The sequence below is a fragment of the Osmia bicornis genome, chromosome 4 (genome assembly GCF_907164935.1).
Source record: "Osmia bicornis bicornis chromosome 4, iOsmBic2.1, whole genome shotgun sequence".
Classification (NCBI taxonomy): domain Eukaryota; kingdom Metazoa; phylum Arthropoda; class Insecta; order Hymenoptera; family Megachilidae; genus Osmia; species Osmia bicornis.
Genome location: NC_060219.1, coordinates 9,549,390 through 9,568,125, shown reverse-complemented (window position 1 = coordinate 9,568,125; position 18,736 = coordinate 9,549,390). Strand labels below are relative to the sequence as shown.

Sequence of the window (18,736 nt, the reverse complement as noted above, 5' to 3'; positions counted from 1 at the left end):
AAAAATTTCTAGTAACCAGGACACCGCTAGTAACAATCGTAAAACTTTTTCAAACACGTTTTAGTAAGTTTTATATTCACGTTTTACCAACTTTTATATTCGCGTTTCTCGTGATTGTACAGTATATTGCACGCGAGCGACGGTACTTTTCGGAAACCTAAAAAGTTTATAATAAATGTTTTTTTTTTTCCGGCTGCAACGACCGTCGAGTTTACAAATGCTTCTGCAGGTGGATTGTTTTTCACGTTGGTTCAAGTAGAACCCACGTAACGCGTTCGATTTGTAAAAAAGCACAGACTTATTGTTATTGATCTTTCTTCTCGCCCTTATTAATTCAAAATTAGATTCTTAGGTGTAAGAAGAAAATAGAAAAGCTATTTTCCGATGGTAATTAGAAAACTTCACCACGGAGCACGATGTAAGTTCGAAAGACGAAAACTTTGCAATCTCTCGATATATTGGTTTCCAGGCAAGTGTTTTCAGCTAAGGTGGTATGTAAACTTTCCAAAGAATGTGCTTTATTACATTTTTTTTCCACCCTCTTTCACGTGGAGTGGTTGCACTTATCGAAACGCGAAGAATGTCTACGGATATCGATAGGGTATTGCATTTTCCTCTGTTAGCGATGAACAGTTGAAACTTTATTGTCTTCAAAATAGCAAAATATTGAAACAACAATACTCAATCTTTTCTGTACGATAATCTTCTTTATTAAGTTTCAAAAATTAAGCCATCGGTCCCTAACAGCCAAGCAAATGTTTGAACGACCTCGATCGCTTTCGATGAGACTATGAGAAACATGTAACAGTATCAGGTCATTATAGAGGAAATTGTCATAATGCTGAGTAATCCGATTTCATTCTGTGCCAATATTGAACGATACGGGTTCGGGATGTGGTAGTTTGCTGTAACTAAACTCCGTATTAAATGCACCTACCAATCTATTGAGGTACATAGTGGTCCCACTAGCGATAGTGTAATCAATTTCCACTTTGATCGTTTGATATCGCTGCGTTTGAATCGGACATAAAGCACGGTATTCTTTTTTTAATTTCCTCTATCAGCAGCGAAATAAAAGAGGCAGTATTTTATACCAAATCTCTATCAATTTAAACAAATCGATGCGCGACATTTTAAATAATACAATTGCGAAAAATCCCGGATATAACTCTGCCAATTCAGATTATAAAATAAAATTAATTTGAGTGCTCTGCATAATCTTTCATATTAAATCATTAAAAAGCGCTTCAGTGCTTGCTAATATTTCTCCCCAAAGCAGCTCGTACGTTTCCGCAACAATTAACGACGTTGATGTGTCTACTGAATGGTTCTAAATCGAGTGAGACGAAAGAGATCATCCATGGTACACGGATGGCCATGTTTCCATCGTCTCGTTATTCCCACGGTTTTCGCCGCTTTGTGGAATTTCATTTTGCTTTGTTGCTTTTCAGCTCGACTCACGGAACGTTTCGTTTCGTTTCACGATTCGTTTCTGCAGTTTAATTCGTTTGTCGACGAGAAGAAAAGCGGAAAGTAGCTATCGTAAGACCATACCGACCACACTAATTCCTTCTAATCTTGAATAATCTCAACTAATCACGATACATCCTTTCCGCCGTCACCGTTGAAATACATTCGTTTTCAATTAGAGAGAACGTTTCGTTGATGACATTCACCTTCGTTCGTTGAAATTTCGCGAATTCGCGACGGATCTGCCGTCTGAACGAATTACACGGATAACCCATAGGGCCTCGTTCCCTCGATAAATCGCGCGCCGTTAGAACTTCCGGAAAGTGTGCGTTCACGAGAGGGATATTTGTACGAGGTAACTCGACGAGGGACTTCAATTCAGGATATTAGATAATGCTCTCTGATCTCTTGACACTTAAAACACATTCAAAGGTTATTAGCATTTGCTGATAATTTCAACTGATTAATTAATCACTTATCATGGTTTATATGTACTTGACAAAAATCTTCTTCTTTTAAGAGAAGGAGGGAAACATTGCCAAGGGTGCAACGATTGACCGTGCAATCGTGGCTTTCTGTCTCATCACGGTATACCTTTAACATTAATCTGGGAAGTGCTCTTTTGAACCGCATAATAATAGGCTTTGTTCGTACGGAAGACGGTATTCAAGCGGCCCGATGGTCTGAAAGAATATTTCAGTCGCGATTCTCAGAATTTTTCCAACAGTTCAAAAGAGAGAAACTCGCTCTCTATCCCCGGGACAGATCGTTTGTTCGATCGATTCGTCGCTGAGAACGAGACCGGCTCTCCAATGGAACGTCGATCTTCTGTTTCGACGAAAATTGCAGCCGCGACAGACACGATCGATACCCGGGCAAGTATTTCCCGCTGACAGATGGGCTAGATCGATTTAATCGCGCTAAATGTTGTCTTTGAACTGGTATGTTCGTTGGTCTGTCACGAGTAGCCAGGTATTCGGAATTTCTGCAACCTATGGATTCTAATTAAGTTCGACGATGTTTAGGTACTCCAGGGTGGATTATTTAAATTATTAATGAGCGTGGACATTATTTTTAATATTCTTTTATAATCTGAACCGTAGGCAAATCATTTTACCGAACTGATAAATGTCAACTAATTAACTTTGTAATCTTGAAAAATTTTACCTTCTTTTTCGGATAAATAATGTATGTAATGAAAGTAAATACGCAAATCCTAAAAATTACAGATCGAAAAGGTGCGAAAAGGCCACAGGTACGAAATCGAGCGCGTTCCACGAAACAAAAGCGATCGATCGCCTATGACGAGCGGTCGTTTCAACCCATTCGGGTCGGAATTTCCGCTAGACTCGATGGAATTCGTTTTTCACCCGGGTAGACGAGCGAAATTTGCCGAAAGGTTGACGCGATGGAAGGAAAACATGATCTGCGTGTGCAAACAATTCTGTCAACGAATTTAATTTCACTGCGATGTAAATTTGTATCTGTTCGGCCGAACAAAGAGAAAAGGGTAGAATTAAAATCCGATGCTGGCAACGTTTCCCAAAGAGCCTGAAAAATACGAACACCGCAACTATTCTTCCTTTTTAGACTTTTCGTTAAAGCCTCCTTTTTTTCATTTTGAATCGCTATGAATTTATCGATGATATATTCTCGAGCTGGTATAATTTTGTCCATTATAAAAGAATTATTTATTTTTGAGTCTGCTAAGCTTTCGATATTCTGAAAATCTTCAGGGAAGAAGAAATTCTTCAGAGACAAAGTCAGACAGAATAGGATCTTACATCTTCGGTAGCGGACATCTTTTACGGGGTTTTCGAGGCTTCCGTCGAAATGTATGAAGACGCTGGGATGGCCGTTATGAATAATACCTCCATAACGTCTCGTCCGTCGTTTCAGGATTTCAATTGTTAAACCCCGGCCCCGGGAGGGAGCGTGAACGGTGAAGAATAGTAAAGATGAAGTCCCGGCACAATACTCCGTTTCGTCATTCGAAGCCGGCCAGAGGCTCATTCCGCTCCGTCAGCCGCGACGCGACGCTTCGAACGATCCTGCACGACGAATCTCAGCGACGATTTGATGTTACGACGTCGTCCAAGAGATTCTTGAAAACTGACGATAAAACCAGACCCTTTATCCTTGAACTTCTCACCTTCACCCTGAGCTTTCATTGTGATTCTTCGAATTAACCTTCTATAACAATCAAAATCTTAGAAAAAAAAAATAAAAAGTAGAGGATGGTAAGTTTTATTTATCACTATTCTGTGTTTCTTCTAGAGTTAACGCTAATTATGAACATCCCCTTTCAATTAATACTTTTTTCTCCAATCAGATTTCTGAGAAATCATACTCGACCAGTATCTCGGTAACTTCCTCTTCCCTCTCGGATCCTGTCCCCTTGCAATTGCAGCCTGTCCGCATCCTTTTCTCTGAATCACGTTCGTCTCGTCCTTTTTGTCGCGCTATATACCCGTTTCTATCCGATGCGTCTCCTCGTCATTCGTTCAGTCTAGCTCGACGTCGAAAGACCGCGTCCTTTTCTTCCTCGGCTTTCGAGTGTCAAATATTTGCCAAGCCCGGGGCTCGGCACGATCGTTCTCGAGATTACACGAGAATGCGGGTGATCAAAAGTTCGTCGTTGAAGCGAAGAAAAGGGAAGGGTGTCGTTGGATGGGTGGATGGACCGGAGTCAGAGAGACGGATGTAAAGGAACCGGAAGATAAGGGAGTGGAAAGGATGTTGGCTGTGAAGGTAGGATCAAGCTCCCGGACCCTGTGCAAGACAACCTGCAGCAGGAGAATCGTTTTGTAATTGATAGGAGTGTTTGTTCGCGTTTGTAAATACCATTCCATTAGTGGTGCCGCGAGCATGAACTACATGAACTTCGCTGCACACCAAAGTTTCCAGCTACCTCGGTAACCATCGCCACGCACGGCAAACGGAAGTGAGAGAAATTGAGAGCCACTATCGTCTAACTCTCAGCTATCTTCCCTTTCCCTTACCTGTTCTCTAAACTACCCTTCCACTTGCACAGGCCGTACCTTGCAGAGGGTAACCCCTGATTTTTCAAACGTTTCAAATAATTTAAATTAATTTTACCTGGACACATCCGGTGTATTTTATAATATTTTAGTATTCTGTATCCACTAGCTTCTCTTTTCTTTTCTTTTTTTAACTTCACCGTCTTACTGTTTATCTTTCTTGCGTTATTTCCATTTTTCTTTGTTATTCTTCCCTCCACAGAGGTTCTTCCTCAATTTTTAATTTCCAAGTGATTTTTCAGTCTCTCCCTTGGACATTTCTATCTTCCCCTTTTTTAAACAATTCTTCTTGTACTTAAAGGCGCACTCTGTCTCATCCGTTTATTAATTCGAAGCTTGTTTCCACATTTTCCTGTTTTCTTTGTATATCCTTTTCAACGGTAATCATTTTATCTTTTTCATTTCAGTCTCCTTCGCCCTCCGTTATTATTTCCTCTATTTTTTTCCCTCTCGTTCCATCTTTTCTCGCAATTTTCCTCCAATCCTTTTTCAGCTTCGTTGTTCTTTCTCCGCCAGTTCTCTCTGCTCTCCGAACCATAACGTTGCTTGTCTCTCTTTCATCCTCGCTCGTCTCGTTGCTCTGCCCCTTTCGGGGCGGACCGTCTACTGTACGCTTGCACAAATACGATTATGGAGTTACATAGGTGCAACAGTAACGCGTGAAATTACACGTGCTGCGATTGTGCATTATTTATAGTACATCGCGATTTAGGAAAATTTTCAAATTTCTTTTGTTTATTCTAATTTCTGCATCAATAGCGGTGCGTGGAATTATATGCAATCGCTTTATTGAAGAGAATGCACCCACGCGCTTTGTGAGCTTACAGAAACCGATGAGGCATCCGATATTAGGGGTAACTCGATGGATTATACGGCTAATTTCTAAAGTGGTCCACAGCCTGCCTGAATTATGCGTCGGCTGCCTTAGCGTCCCGACGCTCGACCGATCGATTAATATCGGTCGTATGGTTACCATTGTCCGTTCAGGACACCTATCCATGCTCGACCTTATCGGCCGTGTCCTACGATTTGTCAGAATGACGCATACGTTTGCGCATTATACCGGAAATTCTCAAGGAACGACACCATCCGTGGTTAATTCCGGTTTAAGGAGACGACGCTGGAATTTCCATAGAATCGATTTCATTCCGTGATGATTTACGAACGACGGGAATAATTGAAGGAATCCGATGCAATCGGATAGCTTAAATTTTTCATCCAATGTAAGAGTTCGATGAAAACACTGAAAGAGGAAGGATGATCGGTGAATGGGAAGCGGAATTCTCATAAACAAAGGAGGATTGTTTTATTCCGACAATCGTCTCAGGAACGTCGAGGACGTTTCACGCAGTTCAGAAACGAACGTGCGATTTTATTCGCGTAATTTCGAAGCAGCCCCGGCATGAACGTCGTCCCGTCTTGAATTTTACGACTGATCGCTCAGGGAGACGCCATCTCGGTCGCTTCCCATCATAGCCTTTCGCGAAAAGAGGAACGAAATTCCAGTTGCCTAAGTTTTTATCCCACCTCCGGAGGATATAAGCGAGATTTTATTCTTCCTGATAGATCTGGAGTTTCATTTGGGATAGCAATCTTAAATTTTGTTGCACGTTAATAAGTTTTGTAGTTTAAAATAAGAGATTTTGGTGTAGCGATTTTGGTTGATGTTAAGGGATCATAGATGGACCGTGTTCTAGCAATCACGTTTGAAATTGTTGTTTCCGTGGGTTGGCCGCAAGCGGAGATGACGCGGTCCGAATGAAACCTACACCCGGCCACATAACGAAGTCCGCAATATTTGTCCTGGCAATGAGTAATTAAAATGCAAATTACGAGTCGCGAGTAAATATGTTTGCACGAGTCGTGCCAAATGCAGCCACGATCGCTAGGATTACCCTTTCACCGGCACCCGATAACGTCCGCGTCCATGGTGTTTGCCGTTTTCCACCTATACCGCGAAAATGTTGCCTCGTTCACGGGAAACAATTAAACGAAAGGCTTACACAGGGCTATTTTCTCAGTCATCGCGGATTATTGCTTTTGAATTCGTTGCCGAAAAGTAGCAGGATTCTTTTTATTTTCCAATGTTACGTCGAGAGACGTAATTTTATGAATTTTCATTCTGTAATTTAGTTTTTCTTTTCTTTCTCCTCCTAGTGTCTTCGCCTTTTCACTGCCACCTTGTTTGTCTTCGCGCGAGGCAACTCATTTTACGGTTCCCAACCGACGACTCGAAACTCACGGTATTACAGAGCGTGGTAATTACCACGGTTCTGATTACCCCGCCACCCGAAGAGAGATAATTACACGCGATATATAGTAGGTATTCGCCAGCGCGACACTCAAACTCTACAAAAATAATATCATTTTCCTTTTGCCTCTTATTAAGAGTCAAGCAATAAACTGAAGGAAATCATCAGGTAAGGATCACGAAGCAATAGGTATAACACGTTCGCCATCGATTCGATTGTTTGTGTAGGTGTTAGGTGGTGTAATTACAGACGTAGCAGCTCGGTCACGGCCGGTTGAAATTCATTTGGCAGCTGGTAATAGAAAAGCGAACTGTACGAGGTCAGAACTCGAAGCTTATCGAGAGGAGACCGGTTGACCGGAAGCGAGGACGCGCTCGCGGCTAGCCATCCGGTTCCGTGAGGTTGGGGTTAACCTGGTGGTCGCCTCCCAGAGGCCTTGTACTCGGAAATAGACTACGGTATATACGGTGTACGATGCAACTCCAACGGGAACAGTCGGGATACTATTGATAACACCTTACACTCCACTTTTGTTTTAACAATAACCCTCCCGTTTGAATCCATTTAGTGCTTTCATTTGTCCCTTCGACACGCTGATGCTATTAGCTTTATTTTTTCTTTTAAATATAAATAGAAAAATTATCCATCTTTCACCTTATATTATCAAGCTGTTATCGTTCCACAATAAATATTTTGCAATACGCAAACCAAAGGACAAGGCTCCTGTTTATTTTACCCGGATTAAACGCGAATTTTGGCAAAGCTTGTTTCCTGGGGGGGAGGGCAATATCTCTATTTTAAATTCAGCCAATGCGGTGGCAATAAATATGCACCGTGATGTTATGCACGATGTAAGATATATCATATTTCCCTTTATACGAATCAGTATCTAAATGGTATTGCAAGGAATACGCCAAGAAGTACCGGTCAAGTCATAAACCAAAGCAGCCATAAAAGTCTAAATTTCGTACTGCGTAAACTTTAAACGCGAAAATTATTCAGCTCTACGCGAGTATATTTAAGCAACGACCGTTACGTTGACTACACCTAGGCACTAACTATTTAACTTAAGACATTAACTCTTTAGTCGCTGAAAGTACGATCGCGATCGTCTGAAGAAATGCATTCCCTTTCTTTGGTCTTTCATTCGACCTTGTCTTATTTATTCCGGTATAAATTGAAGCAGATCGCAATCAGGGTGTTAACCATAAGCCGATTCTTATGGTATACCCCAATTGGAATTCCTTTAATCGTGTTTAAAGCTCGCTTAATCCGACCTAAGACGATGCTCATTGCGTTTTAATTCCCGGCAAATGGTCCCGGTTGGTCCAAGTTAATCCCGTGTCTATTTGCGTCGAGCAGGAATTCCGCGCGTATCGGCGTCCGTCGCGTCGTCGCGTAAGGAATTCCGTATTAAAAGTTTACCTCGTCGTTACGACCAACCGCTTGCGGCGAACTGCAGGAATTCCGTTATGCGACCTACCAGAAATTCCATAGTTACGTGTGTTATCCGTCGTTCCAATGGCCCTCGTTCCACTCTGGTAATAGAAACCGAATCTATCAAGCTTCGACTCCTTATCGCTTCTTTGTCACCAAAGGTTCTTCCAAATCATCTCTCCATCGCGTCAGAATTCGGGGCACGATGTTGTACTGAAAACCGTGAAGGATCATCAACGGGTCGTTAGATAAAATACCGAGTGCGCTATCAACACGGATTTTATCTTTCATTCTATTTCCCTATTCCGCTTTTCACTGTCAAATTAGAGGGAGAGTTTTGTTCGTTGCTCGTTGTCAGGCTGAATTTCAGAAAAAACAAAATTCCTGCATCACGTGCAGCGTGCAGGATGGAGAATACGTGAGACAGAATCACAACAAAAGAGAATTCTGCCCGAGGGTTTGATGTAACGAAGGCTGTTGTTTTAACGCGCCACACTGGCAAGCGTATTGTCCGGTACTCGCTTTAATCATTCACGCTGTAAACAAGCTAACAGTCGAAACGATAAAGCTACTCTCATATTATGACTCGAATATCAGGCCGAGAAATTTTGCCGCAGACCATCACTGCTAAATCTATCAAATTGATTGGAAACATAAAATTCTTGTGTAATTATTATTAAAGACTTTTAGTTTAGACGAAAAATTTGCAAAGTTCCAGCGGCACGATGGGGTTAATAAGTGAAATAAAAAAGACATTCAGAAGGTATTCATCTTCTGACAGGTTAACGTAAGACGGAAACGGTAGTTGGCGGTTTCCTTCTGACGGCAACCGAATTTGATGGGGTATTTTCAGTTACGAATTACCTGCAACGTTGGCTTCAGATCTTTTCAGCCATTCTACACGGTCGCGTACTGTCGTAGAATTTTACTCAGAATTTCTATACGATGCCGGCGCACCGCTAACATTCCGGGCTCGCGTACGGTGCATAAAAGCGACTCGTTGGAAAACGTTCACGTAGGGTAAGGAAGGACGAACGCCTAAGGCAGCTGCTTGCAACCCCATGCTACATACGTTCCACCATTTTATTTCGTCATTGTTTTCCCGGAACTTTTCGTCCGCTTCTGCGAACACGAAGACCGTAAATTCGCTATTTCCCTCGACGCAACTCCTTCCACCTCCGCGCGACACGTTTCTCGCTTCTTTCTCTCCGCTTCTACATACATATTCCATCTTTTCTTCTCCTTCTTTATCCTTCTTGATTTATTGCCGCGTTGTAATTTCTGTATCGAGGTACGAACGGACACGCGAAAACTTTGCCGCGAAAACGATACATTCATGAGCGGTTCTCTTATTTTCAAACTTTTCCCAATAACTAACGACATTTCCGACAGTTCGTTTCTCATTTTTCCTACCTTTAAGTCGCCGTTTTTTCGACACCCACGTGTTACCAGCTCGCGTGACAAATAGCTCTTGCTTAAACAGCGACAGCTGCAGTAAACGCGTTTATCTGTGTAATAATGAAAGAATAAAATCGTCTATGTCGTTGATATATCACAGAATGGGGTGTGATAGGACGAGTATAATTTTCCGTATCCCGGATACTTTATATTCTTATGGCGGGGCTCTTCTGTCATATTTTCGACAGAATCGAGCAAAAGGAACAGCGTGACAGGACGAAATGGAATGCCGTTTGTGGGCTTGTCACGCGCGACAGGAGCCACAAAACGGCTTGGTCTTGCGAGGCTCGTCGAAGCGGAATACGAGGAAGCAGACAGCAGAAGACGAAACGCTACGGCCTGTCGGGATTATTTGCACATCATACCGGCGGAGAGCTTTGCCGGAATCTCTGCGATCGTACGCTTCAATCGACGCATCGTAAATCTTTGATTTTGATTTAACTTTGCATTGAAATTCGGTTCGATGAAATTTCTATGAAATTTATCATTGGTCTTCAAATTATTTAACTCGCTGATGAGAAACGAGAAACTTCGGTACACATTCTAATTAGCCCGTTTGTTTGTTAGACTGACGTTCAGTTGTTTAAATCCATTTCAATTAATAGTCAAAGAAACGTGTAAGAATTATCGGACAGACTAAACTTTTAGTCAATCGTTTCAGCAGAGACAAACATTTTATCGTTCGCAGTGGACGATTTCTCGTGTATCGTTGATATCGCTTTTCCCGCTTTCCAGATAAAGCTGCAGGCGATATGGATATTAAGAATCGATATCTGAAACATTATGCGCAAGGTCAGTGAATTGAAAACACAGAGCCAGCCCCTGGCTGCTTTTCATTCTACATTAGGATTCAACCTTTTCTCCATGGATTCGGTACATACATACAAGAAATTCGTGGACCTATACACGCGTTCGTTTCGCAGTTTTAATACCCCGCTTATGATTTATGGATCAGAATACATATTGCATCCACTGGACCCGTCGCATTAATGTTGACGTTTCTTTGAGGGATTTGATGATTCTGGTTTCGCGACCGGAAATGAAATTACATGGGGAACGGTGCTTTGAAAATTTTTCTTAAATTATCGTTCCTATTTCAATACCTTGCTAAATGCAAAAAATCTAACGCTTTTCAATATCAAGCCGCTTGTATAAGCATGTGCAAAATCTATTTTATATGGAATAAGATAATTTTTATTATGTGGAAAAATAATATTTGAAATGAATTTCATTCCGTGTCACCTGTATGTTCATTTTATACAAAATAGATTTTTCACATGCTTATTAGGCCGCGGTCCGCGGTATAGAATAAGCTCAAGGGCACTTTTGACCATTTTATCCTGCTATACTCTTTGTAAGGTTACAAGCAAGTCGGCCGGTTTGAAAATATTAATTGCAATAGCCGGCCTCGAGCGGAGTAATGGCGCAAGGCGAGGAAGGAAGCGCGAATCGCGTTAAAGTCCTTAAAAAGTAGCGGTCGGACGTAATCTTAAATAATGTCTGCCATTCGTCAGATGTTAAATTTTAGAGTGGCGCCAGGACAAATGAGCGGCTGGATGGAGTTGCAAATCAGGAATTTGTCACGGGGAACCGCTCTTAAACGAGTGTCCCCCGGTTTCAGAACTCGCGGGCATTTCGTCTGATAACGCTTTTAAATTTTCGTTAGCGAGCCGTTGCCTCTTCTAAACGACGTAAAGTAAGAAAAACGGTCACACGAGCAAGGAACACAGTAGACATCCCTTAGTCTATTCAACCACTTCGTACATTTATATCGCTCCTTTCGTCCTCTTCTTTTTAAATTTTCAATAGAACAGAAAGCATAAACTCTCTCACTCGTGGATAATCATCTTTTTAACTCAAAATAATATTTGTTAACAGGACTTAACTAACCGAAGTGCAATCCTTCATTTCCAGACGGTATTAAGGGATACGTATCATGGTCATCCGTTTGAACCGGAAACGGGGAAGAACAACATGGCCAGCGAATCTATTTCGTACGCTCTCCACGAACAAACAATCATTACAGAGTTCACGGAACCACGGATGAGCTCGAGAAAACACCGATACAATCTCGGGCGTGTACCGAGCTATTTTCAGTGTTGCCTTCTTTTATTTCTTTGTTTGAAACAACGTCGTCTTGAAAGAACCAGGATCCTTCTGCTCGTACGTACACCCCCGCAGACAGCGATGGTATTTGTGTACAGAGCGCAGTTTCTTCGTTCGTTTTATATTATTAAGTTTCTAACGTACTGAAAAGAGCCGGGGGAATGTGTTTCAACAGTCGGAGTAACCGTGAGCTGGGAGCGACGCTAATATCGCCGAGGATCTTGCCAAATTGTCGCAATAAGCGTCGCAATGTCGGTGGCTTCTTGCGACACCGTATTCTGATATGTTTTAACCGAGCACGGGAAATGGTGGCGTGCAACCTGTTTCCTTTTGGTGATTACACTCACTACAGATCCAACAAGACCGGACATGCTTTTTTTAGAGGGCTTTTGAATGTGTGCCTCGAGTAAGAGCACTATCTGCTCTATCCTAGTAGAAAAATGCGCAAAATTTCGCATTGCAATAATCCAATCGCGGCAAAAAAAATTTTTTATTTCATAGCCCGTTTAGAAACTCCTTTCTCTTTTATCGTAAGCTTATAACAAAGACCTGCTAGTCGGCTATCTTCTTTCTATAACAAAGAGTTTCTACCCAAATTCCTTTATAAAAATGTTCAGCTAACTTTAAGAAATTTTTCACAAAAATAATTAAACCATGTTGAAACGATTATAACGATCCTTAGCGTAGAGGAACGGCAGGTAATTGCAGTTATCTTTAACGAAAGAAGGTTAACGAGGTGCAACCGCGTTCCATAAACGGAAAGTCTGCCAGCAGTCTAAACAGGGAGCGTTCACGTGTCATTATACACGCCGGCAATTGTCAACTTTCGGACAACGAGTAGAACATTTTCCAGCTTAATGTGCCTTTTGGCGAGGGTGCTGGTGCCGTGGTTCTTACCGAAACGAGCTAGGAGGTCGTAGTGGCAACGACTTTTCCATGCATACCTCCTAGTAACCGTGCACGTAATACGCGTTACGTCATTAGTATGTAATAACTTTGACACAGGAGTTGCAACGACATTACCGGTGCATTAAAGTTAATTCAATATCAACCGGAGTTTCTCATCTTTGACATCTTCGCGCCACACCCGCCTCCATCCCCGCCCCGGAACATTGGACCCGGGGATTCTCCTTTGTCCCGGTGCACTTGGCGACGCGGAAATCGTCGAACTGGCGGAACGAGCTGCCACGAATGGCGCTCGTAAATGGTTTCCATGGTGTCGGAAAGTTTATCGAATCGGAGCCATGGTTTTCGAATTAATCTCGACGCCGACGTGGCGTCGACTGGAATTAAAACGTTCACCGAAACGAAGAGGAATTCTTTGAATTATTGCAAACTATTTTGTAGGGTGACTTTGGTTTCAATGCACTTTATGATTTATTTATTTAAAACATTTTTAAGCTCCACCACGACTCTATTTTAAAATTGTTTTTCCCTCAACCATTTAAGTTTATTACGTTCTTTAATCGACCGGTAATTAAGCTGTCGTAAGGGATGATAATCACGTTTTAATTCATCGTTATTTCGCGTGTTCTACAGCGAATGTGGTAGCAGCTACACGGAATAAAAGTAACAGTCGAATGGTGTTAGCAATCGGTGACAGAAAAGTTATTGGATCGTGTCTGCGGTTTAATAGGATTATTGCAATGGCCAGTCGAAAGCTATCAGCTCAGGCTGCGACGTCTCGAGGAGCCTCGAAATTAAACATTTCTGTCTGTGTCTCTCCAATGTTCCAAGGGAAAGCACTACTTCCATAGCTTATACGACTTTCTATCGGTTTTCCTTCAATACGAACTATAACAGCATCGATATTTTATCTCCTACATTTTTCGCTCCTGTACAACGACTGTTGCACTCTTTCCAACATGCGGGATGTTTAACCCTCGCTAACCCCGATATCGGGTCACTTTTGACCCACATTTTGAGCGACAAAAGAAGTTACTCATCATCGACTGTATCAAGAGAAACATTGATGTTTTCAGTCAACGTTATAGTTGAATATAGGTGGATTTAAATAGCAAGCGTAGACAGGTGTATATTAATTGATTATATATTTTCTATATTTATAACATTCTAAATAAAATTGATACCAAAAATGAAAACAATTCACATCGAGAAGTTTAATTCTTAAACTTTACAATATTATTCATTTATTCCTATAACACCGTTTTGAAATCCTAGTGGATCTAAGAAAAGAAACTACCTCATATAAAGATACGTATGATGATATAGAATCAGGAATGCTTTGAGACCCTTGTAAAACATGCAACAGGATGTAACGTGGAAAATATTGCAACCTCTATGTTATACCTTGGATCGCGTTACATCCGGGTACAGTAAAACTTGGATATATGCAACAAACATTGGGACCCAGGCGTTGCATATATCCAGTCGAGGTGTCGAATCTCGGGTTACACGCGACGAGCAGCCAAGCGTGAACGTAGAAAAGGACAGACAGTGGTGGAAAGAGAGAGGTCCGATGATCAAAGGAAAGAGCCGAAACGTATCGGTGTGACTAATACTAATTCAACTATAAAACTTTTTATTTTTGACTTTTTTTTACTGAAATTTTTACTAACGCATTGGTGAAATTTTTCTGATTAAAATGATACTAAACACGATATAGTTTGAATTATAATTACTTGCTAAAATTGATGTTAAAAGTTGGCGAAAAGCAAAGGAGGATTGGAAATGAAAACCGGTTGCGGCGTCGACTCGGGTTTCAAACGTTGCATATATCCAAGCGAGGTGTCGATTCTGGGCATTTAAACGTTGCATATATCCAAGCGAGGTGTCGATTCTGGGCATTTAAACGTTGCAAATATCCAAGCGAGGTGTCGATTCTGGGCATTTAATGTTGCATATATCCAAGCGAGGTGTCGATTCTGCGTCCGTACAAATCGTTTGTACCGTGCCGCGTTACCTATTCTACGTTCGTACACAACATGCGACGTGTTGCATGTTGCATGTTGCGTGTTTCATGTATCTAGTGTACGGCCTGCCTTATACATATGTAGCCAAATCATATCGTGTTTGGTACCATTTTAATCAGAAAAATCTCACAAATGCATTAGTAAAAGTTTCATTAAGAAAAAGTTAAAATAAAAAAGTTTTATCGTTCAATTAGTATTAGTCACACCGATATTACGGTCGGATCATATTACACGGTTTCCTCGCCGAGCGGCTCGGTCCGGCTTAGGGGGATCCCCCAAAGTGGAGGGGATAGCGATGTTGCATATATCCAGACAAACTTCTGTTGCATATATCCAAGTTTTTCTGTATATGTAAGGATTTAAGCAATACCTGTTACATCTGTGATCCAATCTTTTACTTCGGATATGGCTGTGAAAGCCGTTGGATATTCCGAGCTGCAAGATCGGCTCCACGAAGTTATACCTTAGAATTAAATCATCTTCTGTGTTTCTGCTCTTAGATGTAATTTTCATTTATAAAACTCACCGAATAACATGTTTTCAAAGATGAGAGGCGAACCGGAATCACCCACACACGGACCAGCACCGTTAGACAAGGCACAGAACATCCTGTTCGTTAATACATCACCTCCACTGGCTTGCTGACAGTTCTCGCTGTTAATTTTCTGCATGGTGCTACGTAACAATTCCTCTGACACGGGACCTAACAACTGAACAAACTCGTTCGAACATTTCCAAAGCAGGATAACAGGAAAAATTCTGAATTCTTACCCTGGATGCACCCCAACCGAGGACTTGAACCTGCACGCCATCCTCGATCATCGAGTGACTTTGAGGTAATTTGATCGATTGCTTCGTGCTGTCGTATTTTATACTATCAGCAAGCTGAAAGAAATATACACGCAGTAGTAATTTGTTATTACAAAAAAAAAAAAAAAGAAATCGAATTTGAAATATTACCTCGATGAGACCAACATCGTAGTCGTAAATATTTTCGTTAAACGCTGGGTGTATCGTCACACTTTTCACTCGGAAAATCTCACCGTTCTCGTAGTAATGCGACGTCCCTGCTCTCACGTGAAAGCCCTTCACCCGTATCCTGTAAAAAGTATAGAAAAAGGAAAGTGGGATATCCCCTTGAATAGCTGAGTAAAAATACGGTGTATTAATCTTGCCTAAGAGCACACTGAGCCGATGTTATTATCCACTTTTCACCGATTATACTACCGCCGCAGAAATGTTCGACTTCGTGTCCGAAAAACGTGCCATTGTTCTGCAGCGAGACCTGCAACCGGAAGTAACGATTCTCTAAATGCCAAATCGACCGTGATGATGTATCGTGCGTGATACTAACCGCAAATGGATATTCCTCTATGCCAGTTTGGGCTCCTCCGATGATCCTTGATCCTGGTGAATCCTGCTCTTGCATCGGCACCATTCGTTCCTGATAATTCCCTACAAAACGTACAATTATGGACGTTCGATATAGATACGCGATACATGGTTTTGGTTAATTTAATCCAGGTATCTTATTTGGTAATTTAATTCCTTGATAAACTCGCGAATGTATCGTTTGACGTTAATTGAAAATTGTTTAACTACTAAAGTTTCAAGGTTCAACAAATTATTGTGTTACATTTGTAATTGAATGAATTTAATTCAACACAAAATTGTTATACTTGAACCATATCCGGAAGCCGTGCAGAGCACCGAGAAGCCAAAGATCACCAACAATGACGAGTACATGGTAACTACTTTTCTGATTATGAAAGGTACCGAGTGTTTCCTTATAAAGCAATCGCCACGTAACGTTTGCATGAACAATGCGATTTAGCGATTACCGTGTCCGTCTTTCGTTTATCGGGAAGCTGTTAATGCTGCTAATACTATGCAATTAAGGGCTGAACCATCGTCAGTAAAATGTTTTCCACGTGTGGTCAAAAAATGGCTCAAGTTATTAAGATAACGGCGAAGGAACTTTAGTATCCACATCCGTGTCGCAATGGGTCATAAATTTGCTGTTTTATTGGAATCCGTTTTTATAGAATTTTTGGAAACGTTTAAGTACAAGTAATACTTTGTTTATCATTTTGTAAAATCGTCTCGTCTGCGTTTAAACAAAAAGAACCTCGTCGATACGAAAAATTGTTTTTAATTAGTTTCACGTGGAAAATAGCTCGATGCGCATCGAAGCTCATTGTTCGTTGCATAGCCATTGATTCATGCAAATATCGAATTAATAAACTCTACTCTCATTTAATAAATACGTAACGCAGCCTTGATTTCATTGTTCCCGGTTGAAGAGCCGTTTTTTGTCGAAATTCATCGAATTAATTAGCCGGTGGCGTGAGAACCGTGTTGGGTCGAAAAATAATTTTAATTACGTGCCGTGTATATGGTAAGCGGATGATAAATGTTGTGCCGTTTGTTAACGGCAGGGCAGAGAAACGTATTCAGCTCATCAACGCGACCAAGTAACGCGATATTTATTATCAAATTAACATACATCACGGATCTGTTGAAAATCTCTTGTTGATTATCGCTCGTACACATTAAAATATAAATTACCTATCGACGATTTCGATGTTAAACAGTTTTGATAATTTTTGCTGTTTTTCGTTAACTTTTTGATTAAACGTAATCTGCCAATGACTGAGGTAAAATTTCTTATCTTTAATGAAGAAAATAAATAACTCATCTTAATTGACATCTATTCTTTATAAATAATTTATCGTTTTATTAAGGGTATGAGATAATCAATTAAATTAACGATAATGAACTCACGAAACTTCTACGAAAACCATATACATATATGTATAATACAAGACGCGATTAATATTTTCAATCAATGTTTGCTCCACAAATTTATTATTAATTAATATCGCTTCCAAATGTCAACAAGGTTATTTAATAAAATTATTATATGAATAATCGTTATTTGCAAATATATTACAAACATGTTATTTGCATGGTAATTTAACACTCAAGTAGCTGGCCTTTTGAAAAATAATATTTTAAAATTGCCAACTTAAAATTTTACACATATTTAAATTATAAGTATCGAAATTTTTAATTTATTGAAACAACATGAAATTTTCAACACAGAAATGTAAATCTGGCAGCTGTAAAAATCTGCGAAAATAGTAAATAAAATCACATGCAAAAATTTGACCGAAAACGAAAAAGAAAAAACGCATTTAAAATCACTCGTTTGCACTGCGACTGTGGCCATTCGCTAAAGGTACTGAAAGTTGAAATGTTTTAAATTTCCAAAATTTAAATTATTCAGCTTGGGAGCAATTTTTTCATCAATTGAAAACATGTTTAATCAATCATTAATGGTAATTGAGGATCAAAAGTGGATGTTATCATTAACATCAGCAGCACGTTCCCGAGCAAGAAGATCGTGTTTAAAACGCGATGTAATAGCGGTTTTATGGTTTGAAGCTAATTATCATTAACCCGCAAAACGAAATACGAACGAACGTGGACAAGAATTTTTCGTCGTTTTTCGATGAGCAAAAATTATCGCGACGATTTTCGTAACACGTCGGCGTATTTTATTTGGTTGCGACCAACGTGTCGGTATTCATCTGGCCTTTGCCAACAAGCATGGCGAAAATATTTCGGGAGACGCGAATGAACGCTGAAATTCTTGCAAAATGTGCATTCGCGACGCGGCGTGGACGCGAATCCGCTATAAATTTGGATAAACGTCGCTTCCCGCCCATTCACCGTAATTTCAATAATCGTATCGCATCGATACGACGAGTATCTATTTTTTATCAGCGATTGCGTGACGCTCTCACGGGACGATTAAGCGTTTCAATGATAAACAGAATTGCATTATTTATCTGTCGCAATTCTGTCGCCTCGAATGAATTTCTTCGAGTAACTGACGAAACCGGAATTGATCGAAGCAATTTCCATAATACTCCAAATATCAAGGAAATAATTGTTAGGAATGATATTCTAGCAACAGAATATCTTCTTCTCTAATAGTTGCAGCATTCAGTTTCTCAAAAATGCATCGCTATCA

At 40.6% G+C, this 18,736-nt stretch overlaps 1 protein-coding gene across 1 annotated transcript; it reads right to left on the bottom strand.

The window, feature by feature from the left end:
* Nucleotides 1-13,858: 13,858 nt before the first annotated feature.
* On the bottom strand, nt 13,859-16,443 carry LOC114874742 (trypsin 5G1-like). The gene is made up of 8 exons (XM_046285486.1): nt 16,377-16,443; nt 16,052-16,152; nt 15,873-15,982; nt 15,658-15,796; nt 15,469-15,582; nt 15,224-15,407; nt 15,043-15,160; nt 13,859-14,095 (listed from the first exon to the last, which is right to left on the bottom strand). Exons 1-7 carry the CDS (start codon nt 16,441-16,443, stop codon nt 15,057-15,059), a joined length of 819 nt encoding a protein of 272 aa, XP_046141442.1. The 3' UTR covers nt 13,859-14,095; nt 15,043-15,056.
* Nucleotides 16,444-18,736: the final 2,293 nt, after the last annotated feature.